This window comes from Equus caballus, chromosome 10 (genome assembly GCF_041296265.1).
Source record: "Equus caballus isolate H_3958 breed thoroughbred chromosome 10, TB-T2T, whole genome shotgun sequence".
Taxonomy (NCBI): Eukaryota; Metazoa; Chordata; class Mammalia; order Perissodactyla; family Equidae; genus Equus; species Equus caballus.
Window position 1 is genome coordinate 5,559,750 of NC_091693.1, and position 12,077 is coordinate 5,571,826.

General features: G+C 45.2%; 1 protein-coding gene across 6 annotated transcripts in view; it reads left to right on the top strand.

The window, feature by feature from the left end:
* Nucleotides 1-12,077, top strand: part of WTIP (WT1 interacting protein) — a 79,283-nt gene that overhangs the window by 12,161 nt on the left and 55,045 nt on the right. For 5 of the 6 annotated variants that reach the window (XR_011422290.1, XR_011422291.1, XR_011422288.1 and 2 more), the window contains 5 exons: nucleotides 8,659-8,726; nucleotides 8,874-8,936; nucleotides 9,106-9,236; nucleotides 10,055-10,106; nucleotides 10,831-10,899. Coding sequence is in view for 2 of the 6 variants with exons in the window: in XM_023649516.2 (XP_023505284.1) it covers nucleotides 8,659-8,726; nucleotides 8,874-8,936; nucleotides 9,106-9,236; nucleotides 10,055-10,106; nucleotides 10,831-10,899 (383 nt within the window). In the remaining 4 variants the exon portion in view is untranslated. Of the gene's footprint in view, nucleotides 1-8,574; nucleotides 8,727-8,873; nucleotides 8,937-9,105; nucleotides 9,237-10,054; nucleotides 10,107-10,830; nucleotides 10,900-12,077 lie in introns of all 6 variants that reach the window. The other variant, XR_011422289.1, reaches the window with a different exon arrangement.

The following is a 12,077-nucleotide window of genomic DNA, read 5'->3' on the forward strand; positions in this document are numbered from 1 at the left end:
TTTCTCTTCAGCTGTGTTAATCTCCTGTTGAACTCTTTCATTGAGTTTTTCATTTCAGTGATTGGATTCTTTTCATTTCTAGAAGTTCCTTTTGTTTCTTTTTGCAAATCTGCCTCAACGTTTTTGATAGTCTCATGTTTTTTGTTTTTTCGTTTTCCTTTTTCTCCCCAAAGACCCCCGGTACATAGTTGTATATTCTTAGTTGTGGGTTCTTCTAGTTGTGGCATGTGGGATGCTGTCTCACCGTGGTTTGATGAGCAGTGCCATGTCCGCGCCCAGGATTCGAACCGATGAAACACTGGGCCGCCTGCAGCGGAGTGCGTGAACTTAACCACTCGGCCATGGGCCAGCCCCGATAGTCTCTTGTTTTTTATCAAGATTTCAAATATTTACAGAGTGTAAAACACACTAGTCTTCCGTGTACTACAGCTTGATGCATTTTTACACACCTGCATGCTCATGTCGTCACCACCCAGATCAATGTGTAGAACATTTCCATCACCCCAGAAGATTCCCTTATGCCCCCCTCAGTCATCTCTACATGGACTTTTGAGCTGTTCCCATAATTTGGTGATCGTAAACAAACCTCTTCTGAGCATTTGTGTACATGCCTGTTGATGGGATTTATTTCTCTAGCAGTGGTGTTGCTGACTCATGGGGTAGCATTTGTGTAACTTTATATATGCTGCTAAATGGTTACCAGAGTAGACAAACCAATTTATAATCCCATTGGCAATGTGTGAGAATTCCAGTTTCCCCTCATTCCCGCTGGCGCTTTGCGTGGTTGGTCTTTGAGCCGTTCTGGTGGGGGTGGACGGGAAATGAGATTTAATTTAAATTTCCCTGATGAGCAGTGATGAGTTGTACACCGTTTCGTGTGTTTCTTGGCCATTCGAATGCCTTTGTAAAGTGCCTTTTGACGTCTTTTGCCCATTTTTAAATTGGGTTGTTTGAGTTTTGCTTATAGATTTGTAGGAGTTCTTTGTGCATCTTGGATAAAAGTTCACTGTTGGATATATGTGTTGTAAATTCTTTTCCTAACCTATTCTTGCTTCATTACTTTCTGAATGATGTCTTCTGATGAGAAGAAATTCTTTATAAAGTCCAATTTATCCTTTTTTGTTTGTTTACAGTTATTGCTTTTAATGTGCTGTCCAAGAATTCTTTGTAGTCTCATGTTTTGGACATGTGTGTTTATTTTGTAAGCATATTAAACATACCTATTCTGTATTCCGTATCTAATAATCCCGATTTCTGATGACTTTTGAAAGCCTCCTTACGTTATTTTTGTTTCTCTTCACTCTTGGTCATGATACCTTTTTTCTTGTTGTGTTTTGTAGTTTGTTTTTTTTTTTTAAAGGTTTTTATTTTTCCTTTTTCTTCCCAAAGCCGCCTGGTACATAGTTGTGTATTTTAGTTGTGGGTCCTTCTAGTTGTGCCATGTGGGACGCCACCTCAGCATGGCTTGATGAGTGGTGCCATGTCCACACCCAGGATCCAAACTGGCGAAACCCTGGGCTGCTGAAGCTGAGCAAAGGAACTTAACCACTCAGCCGCGGGGCCGGCCCCTGTTTTGTAGTTTTTGATTGTGGAAGTCTGTCTGTGAGGATTCGTTGAGGTTGGTATTTTTGAACATACATTTCCCCAGGGAATGTTTTGAAACTTTTGATTAAGGAATGTTTTAAACTTGAATGAGGGCAAATATATATTTTCTTTCGTAAGTATTCTTATGTACTCATGGACTTTTTATTCATGCAATACAGTCATTCTTCTTCTTCTTCTTCTTTTTTTTTTTTTTTTTGCTAAGGAAGATTAGCCCCGATCTAACGTCTGTTGCCAGTCTTCCTCTTTTTTTGCTTGACGAAGGTTAGTTCTGAACTAACATCTGTGCCAGTCTTCCTCTACTGTATATGTGGGTTGCCACCACAGCACGGCTGACAAGTAGTGTAGATCCATGCCTGGGATCTCAACCCGCGAACCTGGGCTGCTAAAACAGAATGTGCCAAACTTAACCACTACACCATGTGGCCGGCCCTGGTTGTTATTCTTTTTGATGCACAAATTGTCTCAAATTTGGCCAGAGGAATTGCCTTCCAGTTGGCTCCTGTGCCCTTTTGACATGTCCTCATCATTCTTTGAGTACTTCTTTACTCTGGCATGAGATATTCTAGGTTTATCTTTGTTTTTATTTTTTTATTATTTATTTATTTCTTTACTTTTTGAGGAAGATTAACCCTGAACTAACATCTGCTGCCAATCTTCCTCTTTTTGCTGAGGAAGACTGGCCCTGAGCTAACCTCCATGCCCATCTTCCTCCACTTTATCTGTGGGACGCCTGCCACAGTATGGCTTGCCAAGTCTGCACCCGGGATCTGAACCAGTGAACACCAGGCCACCGAAGCGGAACGTGGGCACTTAACTGCTGTACCACTGGGCCGGCCCCTGTTTTTATTTTTAATTGAGTACAATTTACATATAGTACAGCAAGCAGATCTTAAATATGTACTTAAAAGATTTTGGATAAATGTAGACATTTATATAACTCATACTTCTCAAAGATACATAACATTTTAAATACCCTAGAAACTTCTGTCTTGCCCTTTTTCAGTTGATCCCTGTATGTTCCCTTATCACACTTATCTAACCGCCATACACTAGTTTTGTCTCTTCTAGAACTTCATATAACGTGGTCATATAGTATGTACTACTTTGTGGCTAATTTTTTTTTTTTTAAGATTTTATTTTTCCCTTTTCCCCCAAAGCCCCCCAGTACATAGTTGTGTATTTTTAGTTGTGGGTCCTTCTAGTTGTGCTATGTGGGACGCCGCCTCAGTGTGGCCTGATGAGTAGTGCCATGTCCGTGCCCAGGATCCAAACTGGTAAAACCCTGGGCCGCTGAAGCGGAGCGCACGAACTTAACCACTCGGCCACGGGGCCGCCCCCATGTCTTTTTTTTTTTTTTTTAACCCATATTGTTGCACATTTAATAGCTCACCTTTTCTTATTGCTGGGCAGGATTCTGTCGTATGAATATGCCACAATTTGTTTATCCATTTAACTCTTGGTAGATACTAGATTGTGCTGTGAACATTCTTGTACAGGTCATCTGTGGGCAAATGTTTTCGTTTCTCTTGGGTAAATTCGAAGGAGTGGAATTTCTGGGTCACAGGTTAAGTGTATGTTTAACTTCATCAGAGACTGCCAGACTGTTTTCCAAAGGGTTGTACCGTTTTATACTCCCACTAGACGTGTAAGAGAGTTGGATTATTCTACATATTTGCCAACAATTGGTATTTTAGTCTTTTTAGTTTTAGCCGTTCTTATGGCTGCGAAGTGGTGTCATATTGTGGTTTTAATTTGCATTTCCCTGATGACTAATGAGGTTGAGCATCTTTTTGTCTGCTTCTTAGCCATTTATATCTTCTTTTGTGAAGTCTGTTCAAGTCTTTGGCCCAGTTTTAATTGGGAGTTATTTGTCTTTTATTATTTCGTTGTGGGAATATGTATATGTATTCTGAGTACAAGTTGTTTTCAGATGTGTGTTTTGTGAATATTTTCTCCCAGGGTGATTTTTAAAAGTATTTTTAATGATATCTTTTAAATTTTGATGAAATCCAATTTGTCGGTTTTTTTGTTTTATGGTTTTTGTTTCTGTGACTTAAAAAAATTTTGTCCCCCTTTAAGTCATGAAGATAGTCTCCTATGGTTTTTTTTTTTTTTTTTAGAAATTTAGGTTTCTCATTTTTATGTTCAGGTTGATAACCCATTTGTATTAATTTTTTGTATATGGTATGAGGAAAGGAATTTTCCTTTTTTCCCCATATGGCTATCAAGTTGTTCCAGCACCATGTGCTGAAAAGACTTTGCTTTCCCACTTGTACATTTGTTCAAATATTTAGGGGTCTGTTTTTGGACTCTGTTCTGTCCCACTGATCTTTTTGTCTCTCCTTACCCCGATGTTGCACTGTTTTGATTACTATAAATCTTAAGTAGTCTAAGTCTTCCAGCTTTGCTGATCTTTTTCAAGATTATTTTGGCTATTCTAGGTTCTTTGTATTTTTATATACATTTTAAAATTGGCACATCAGTTTCCACATACACACAAAAAAGAGTGCTGGGATCTTGACTGAGTGGCGTTGAATGTCTAGATCAGTTTGGTGAGAATTGATGTCAGAACATTTGAAGCCATAAAGCTGGTTGTCAGGCACTGTGCAGGGTCTGACACTTTTCCCTGCTTGCAAGCTGACAAGTTAGCCAGCCGCCGTTTCGCAGATGCTGGCTGGAGACACGAGCCTCCTGGGGCAGACACTGAGCACCTCAAGGGGCACGAGCCTCATGTTCACATCAGTTCTGCGTGTCCTCCTGAGTCCCACAGGAGTGACGTGGAGTGGCCCAGGTGAATGCTGCACATGCAGTAGGTGTATGGCAGGGCTGAGGAACCCTGAGCTTAGGGAGCTCCGGTATTTTAGAATGGGTTTCCAGGGGCCAGTCCCTGTGGCCGAGTGATTAAGTTCATGCGCTCCGCTGCGGCGGCCCAGGGTTTCGCTGGTTCGAGTCCTGGGCGCGGACACGGCACCGCTCATCGGGCCATGCTGGGGTGGCGTCCCATATGCTGCGGCTAGAGGGACCCACAACTAAAAAAAGGTACACAGCTATGTACTGGTGGGCTTTGGGGAGAAAAAGGAAAAATCGAAAAAAAAAATCTCCTATTAGAATCAGTTTCCAGCAAAGCTGTCTGACCCCTCTCCTGGAGAAACACGTTATCTTTATTATACTGGACGGCAAACACACCTGCTGTCTGCTTCCGAGGGAGGTGCTCTCTCTGTCTTCTAAGCAGTTTGCTCCACAAATGCTCTTGGAAAGATAATCCAGAACGAAAGCTGCCAGCCCTTTGTTTGTAACATGGGCAGAAATGGGAGAGACCCAATGGAGAACTATCTTCCAGCAATGGTACATCTCCCTGTGAAGGTCTTCTAAAGTTTCTCTCAGCAAAGTTTGGTTTTGCAGAGTAAGGTCAGATACATCTTTCATTAAATTTATCCCTTAGTATTTTATGGGGTTTTTTTTTTTTTTTTTGAGGAAGACTGGCCCTGAGCTAACATCCATGCCCATCTTCCTCTACTTTATATGTAGGACACCTACCACAGCATGGCTTGCCAAGCGGTGCCATGTCTGCACCTGGCATCCGAGCCTTTGAACCCTGGGCCGCCGAAGCGGAATGTGCGCACTTCACCGCTGCACCACCGGGATGGCCCGCTTATGGTTTTTTTTTGATGCTATTATAAATGTAATTTTAAAAATTGTAAGTTCATTTTCCAATCATTTGTTGCTAGAAGATAAACATATATTTGATTTTCATATGCTGATCATCTATCCTACAACCTTGCTAAACCCATTGATTAGTTCTAGTAGTTTTTTTGTAGATTCCTTATGATTTTCTACATAACACAGTCATGTCATCTGTGTTTAAAGATAGTTTCACTTCTTCGTCTCCAACCTTTTATTGTTTTCACCTGTCTGATTGCACTGCCTGGGGCCTTTGGTACGGTGTTGAATCCTGAGGGGAGAAGCACTTGCTGTTTGGCCGTTATGCCTGATGTTGGCTACAGGCTTGCGATGATGCCCGTCATCACTTCTTCTGGTGGAGGGGCTTCCCTCTTGTTGCTTGTTAGGCCTTGCTGTCTTCCTCCTGACTCCAATGGGAATGCCTCTCACAGCTGCTGCCAGGTCTGCTGGGGCTGCTGTTCTGACAGGGACGCCTCTTTCTTTTTTTGTTTTTGATTAATTTATTTAAACTAAAAACAAAAAAAAATAGTTCACCTGTTTCTCCCACATGCCAACCCCCACCTCTTGCAACCACTAGCCTGTTCTCTGTGTCTGTGAGCTTGGTGGTTGTTTTTTTAGACTCCACATATAAGAGAGATCATATGGTTTTTGTCTTTCTCTGTCAGATTTATTTCATTAGCATAATGTCTTTGAGGTCAGTCCATGTTGTCACAAATGGCAAGGTTTCATTCTTTTTTATGATTGAATAATATTCCATTGTATGTATACACCACAATTTCTTTATCCATTCATCCATCAATGAACACTTAGCTTGTTTCCGTATCTTGGCTATTGTGAATAAGGCTGCAGTGAACATAGGGGTGCAGACATTTTTTCAAATTAGTCTTTTCATTTCCTCAGATAAATACCCAGAAGTGGAATAGCTGGATCGTATGATAGTTCTATTTTTAATTTTTTGAGGAACTTCTATACTGTTTTCTATAATGGCTGCACCAGTTTACATTCCCACCAGCAGTGTACAAGGGTTCTCTTTTATCCACATCTTCTCCAACACCTGTTATCTCTTGTCTTTTTGCTAATAGCCATTCTAACAGGTGTGAGGTGATATCTCATGGTGGTTTTGATTTGCATTTCCCTGACGATTAAGTGATGTTGAACATCTTTTCATGTACCTTTTGGCCTTGAAAAATGTCTTCCTTGGAAAAATGTCTATTCGAATCTTCTGCCCACTTTTTAATTGGATTTTTTCTCTTTTTGCTACTGAGTTTATGAGATCTTTATATATTTTGGATATTTTCCCCTTATCACATTTGTGATTTGTAATCATTTTCTCCCATTCAGTAGGTTGCCTTTTCATTTTGTTGTTTCCTTTGCTGTGCAGAGCTTTTTAGTCTGGTGTAGTCTCACTTCTTTATTTTTGCTTTTGTTGCTTTTGCTTTTGGTGTCTGAGTCAAAACATCGTCACCAAGACTGATGTCATGAAGCTTTTCTCCTGTGTTTTCTTCTAGGAGTTTTATGGTTTCAGGTGTTACATTCAAGTCTTTGATCCACTTTGAATTAATTTTTGTATGTGGTGTAAGATAGTGGTCCACTTTTATTCTGTTTGCAGGTGGCTGTTCAGTTTTCCCATTTATTGAAGAAACTGTCCTTTCCCCATTGTATGTTCTTGGCTCCTTTGTCATAAATTAATTGACCATATATGTGTGGATTTATTTTTGGGCTCTCCTTTCTATTCCGTTGATCTCTGTGTCTGGTTTTTTTTTTTTTTAATGTGTCTGTTTTTGTGCCAATACCATACTTTTTTTGTTACTATAGCTGTGTAATACAGTTTGAAATCAGGGAACGTGATGCCTCCAGCTTTATCCTTTCTCAAGATTACTTTGGCTATTTGGGATCTTTTGAGGTTTCATATACATTTTAGGGTTGTGTTTTCTGTTTCTGTGAATAGTACCATTGGAATTTTGATAAGGATTGCACTGAATCTGTATATTTCTTTGGGTAGTATAGATATTTAACAATATTAATTCTTCCAATCCATGAGCATGGAATGTCTTTCCATTTATTTGTGAGGTCTTCAATTCTTTCATCAATGTTTTACAGTTTTCAGTGTACATACAGGTCTTTTACCTCCTTTGTTAAATTTATTCCTAGGTATTTTATTCTTTTTGATGCAGTTTAAATGGGATTGTTAGGGCTGGCCCCATGGCCGAGTAGTTAAGTTTGCACACTCCGCTTTGGCGGCCCAGGGTTTCGCCAGTTCGAGTCCTGGGTGTAGACGTGGCACCACTCATCAAGCCATGCTGAGGTGGCGTCCAACATGCCACAACTAGAAGGACCCACAACTAAAAATACACAACTATGTACCGGGGGTCTTTGGGGAGAAAAAGGAAAAAAAATCTTTAGAAAAATAAAAAGTAAATGGGATTGTTTACTTGATTTCTCCGATAGTTCATTATTAGCGTAAAAAATGCACTAGATTTTTGTGTATTGATTTTATATCCTTCGACTTTGTGGAATTTGTTTATTAGTTCTAACAGTTTTTTGATGGAGTCTTTAGGATTTTCTATATATAATACTGTGTCATCTGCAACTAGTGATAGCTGCACTTCTTCCTTCCTGATTTGGATGCGTTTTATTTCTTTTTCTTGCCTAATTGCTGTGCCTAGGACTTCCACTACTATGCTGAATAAAAGTAGTGAGAGTGGGCATCTTGGTCTTATTCCTGATCTTAGAGGAAAAGCGTTCAGCTTTTCACTGTTGAGTGTAATGTTAGCCTTTATTGTGTTGAGGTATGTTTCCTCTCTACTCCCTTTATTTAGAGTTTTTATCATAAATGAATGTTGAATTTTTTCAAATGCTTTTTCTGTGTGTTGAGATGATCATGTGATTTTTATCCTTCGTTTTGTTCATGTGGTATATCACATTGATTGATTGGTTTGCAGATGTTGAACCATCCTTGCATCCCTGAAATAGGGGACAGCTCTTTCATATTGGGCTCCTTCACCTGGTGAGAGTTGTACTTCTAACGCTCGTGGATTAAGAAAATTCATTCTGAAAAGTCGGATCTGAATTCAACTGAACTTAAAGCGAATGTTTGTTTTTTTATATTAATCCAAATGTCAATTTAAATTTGAAAAGTTCTTCATATATTTGCTTTGATAACCTCTTACAACAGTTCTGGTGACATGATGTTTTAAATTTTACAAAAATATTAATTAGTGTAATGATAACATGACATTCAAGGGAAATTTTAAAGTTTGTCTGTAATCCGCTTCTCATCTGTTGGAGGAGGGTGCTGAGAAGTGGCAGCAGGGGCCTCACCCCTGGTCTCCAGTGGCCCAGGGACCCCCTTCTCCACCCTCGTCCTTGCAGGGAGACGACTCCGAGGGAAAGCGTTCTACAACGTGGGTGAGAAAGTGTACTGCCAAGAGGACTTCCTGGTGAGTCAAAGCTGTGCCCTGGGTCGGGGCAGGGGTGGGGAGCCTCCTTCTGATTCACATGGACGCCTGAGGCCAGGAGGCAGGTGCTGGCTGGGTGGTGAGTGCCCCTTTGTCATGTAACATCCTGGATCCTGTGTCCCCTCCCAGTACTCCGGGTTCCAGCAAACGGCTGACAAGTGTAGCGTGTGTGGACACCTCATCATGGAGATGGTGAGAACCTCCCCAGGCTTCTGGAGCCCCTCTGACATGGGCAGAGTCTCAGGGCCCCCCCGCTCTTTCGCCTGTTGCAGATCTGCTGGGGTCTCAGAGCCAGGGCCTCTTCCGGGGGCTGTGCTGAGCCTTCCACCTGCACTGACCCCTTGGTGCCTCCCACCCCCAGATCCTGCAGGCCCTCGGGAAGTCCTACCACCCAGGCTGCTTCCGGTGCTCCGTGTGCAATGAGTGCCTGGATGGGGTGCCCTTCACTGTGGATGTGGAGAACAACATCTACTGTGTCAGAGACTATCACACGTGAGTAGCTGGCGCTGTGGAACAGGTGTGACTCCCCCTGTTTCTTCTGCCTCCCTGGAAGCATTCTCCTAGCCTGCCTGCCTGTGCTCTCCATTCTTGGCCTTTTCACTTCCGGCCTCACCTTGTGCTCTCAGTGGTTGGGGTGGGCACAAATCTCTGCCTCGAGTCCTCTCTCTCTGGTGGTTCAGCCACCAGCCATGTCTTTGTTCTCCTTGCCTTTGCTCACATGCTCCCCTCCTCCTAGTGGTGGGGACTCTCCTGGCTGCCCTGCCTAGCAGTCCCTCTGCTCCCAGGGCCAGGCCAGGCCCCTTCTGTCTGGGGTGGGGGCTTGGAGTCTCTGCAGTGTCTTTTACTTGCCTGCCTGATACCCATATTGGCAGCCAATCCATTCTCCCTTGCTGTGGCTCCAGGCTCAGCCCTCAGAGCTCTGGGCTTGTGCCGCTGCCTTGCATGGGGTTGATGTTGGCACAGGTCCCTGATACACAGCCTGGAGGCAGGCTTTGCAGGGGTCTCAGCTAACGGTGGCCCAGACTTGGACATTAAGGGGCAAGGAGTTCACAGGAAGCACGAGGGAGAGGGCAGGGCAGAACCTGAAGCCGTCCTGGAGGAAGTGATGGGGTGGAGGTGAATTGGGGAGCCACATAAAAGGCCAGTGCCGAGAAGGGATGGCAAAGGCTGCTGCCACCCCAGCGTGTCCATACGAGGAAAGGGGCCTGATGCTCGGGCCGTGTCACAAAGCTACTGTGGGTGGACCTGTCCTTGTGCCCTTGGTGTCTGGTCACTCAGCTGGTCACTTCTGGTTTCCTTTATTCCTCCAGGGTTTTTGCACCAAAATGTGCCTCCTGTGCCCGTCCTATCCTCCCTGCACAGGTAGGAACCACTCCCCTGGAGATGATCAGGTGCCTGGCCCTGCCCGGGTTGGCCCCAGGTCTTGGGCCCCAACGGGAGGGATGAGCAGGTGCTCCTGCCCCATACCCCTCAGGGCCAAGGGGTGTGTGTTGTGCCCATGCCCGCAGGGTGCCAGTGTCCCTGCATGAGTGAGAGGAAATGGTGGCCCCTGCTGCTTGGCTGCCCCACTGCCGCCCTCCACTCCATTGCCCATGGATGTGAGCACTGCTCCCTGGCTCTGTTAGCCCTGCAGGCTGAGGAGGCGGGGGAGCAGATGAGAGAAGGGTGTGGTCTGTGCAGGAGACATCCCTGGGAGGTGCAGCTCCCTCAGGTACTGGGTCTTCCGCACGTGCTGGTTCTGTCCCAAGCTGCTGGGCCTGGGGAAGCAGCCCTGGCAGGGGTCTTTCCTGACTCCAAAGAGCCAGGAAGAACATGTGCACACACACTGACACCACGGGATGGCTCTCGTGGGCACATGTGTCTGCTGTCGACTGCATCTGTGAGAGGCTGGCCTCGGGCATGTGCACATCCTTTTGTGTGCACCTAGCCATGCCTCTTCTGGCCCCCTGGAAGCACTGATGACAGTGCCCACATGGGCGTGGAGGCAATCTGCCATAAGAGCATGTTGTGTCGGTGTGTCCCCCACGCACAGCACCCCTCAAAACCCAGCTTGCTTATCATGTGTGAACCCCGCCTCTTCCCCCAGGGCTGTGAGACCACCATCCGTGTGGTGTCCATGGACAGAGACTACCACGTGGAATGTTATCACTGTGAGGTGAGCCTGGGCCCTCCCGGGAGGCTGGTGGCTGGGGCAGACCCCTCCCCACAGGTCTCCTTCTCTCTGGGTGTTCCCCGGGCCCACCTCCTCTTTCACAGTCCTGCCCCATTCTACCTGTCTTCCCCAGGGAGCCCTCTCCCTTCTCCCCAAGATATGTTTTCTCTCAGCCCCTCTTTCTCATGCAAACAAGTGTGTCTCGAGGATTTATAGTATATGGGATGCTGAGGAGGTCAAGAAAAGAAGGACGGTCCCTACTGTCCTGGGAGAGACAAATACTCAGGCAGTATCTACACAGGGGAGTAGGAGCAAGGGGAGTTGTCAGAGCACATAGGAGGCCTTGGAAAATCAGGGAAGGCTCTCTGGAGGAGGTAACAGCCAAACTAAGATTTGAAAGCTGACTAAGAGTCAGCCAAGGAGGCAGTGAGAAGGGCGTTTCCAGGCAGTGGAAGCAGAATGTGCTTAGATGCAAAGGTGGTGAGTGTGTTGTTTTGTCTCACTGGAAGTTGGCAGGAGCTGGAACAGAAAGCCACATGCGCTAAGGAGTGTGGACTTATCCTGAGGGCAGTGGAGAATGATCAAAAAGGGATGGTGCAATAGCATTTGGATTTTAGAAAGGGCACTCACCGCCATGCCGAGAATGAAAGGAGAAAAACGGGGTGGGGCCGGCGGTCCCTGAGAGGCTGCTGGGGAGGAGCTGTAGTCCTGGGCTCAGGGACTGAGTTGAGTGAGTCCAGGGCTGAGCTGAGTGAGGGTTAGGGCAGTAAAAGGGACTGGATCTGGTCAGCGACGGGACGTGGAAGTGTGGGGGTTGGGAGGTGTCCACTCGGACCCTAGGAGAGTAGGGGCGGGAGGAGGAGGGGTAAGACGCTCTCATTTTCAGTAGCTGCAGACCCCCGAATGGAGATGTCCAGGCGGCAGCGAGATGTGCTGGCGTTCAGACACTGGCTGTAGGGGGAGGAAGTGGGTGTCACTGGCATGTCTACCTCTCTCCTTGCTGCCATCCTGCGCCCCGGTTTCTAGTCGCCTTCACCTTCCTGAATTCTCAATTCGAGGGCAGCCTGGAAAATCTCTGTAGGTAGTGACTTGGGGCGCTGTAGGGCTCACTGCATCAGTTCCCTTCTCTCAGAGGTCATCCACCTGCCCTGCCCATTGTTCAGAGTCCGAGAATCATTGTT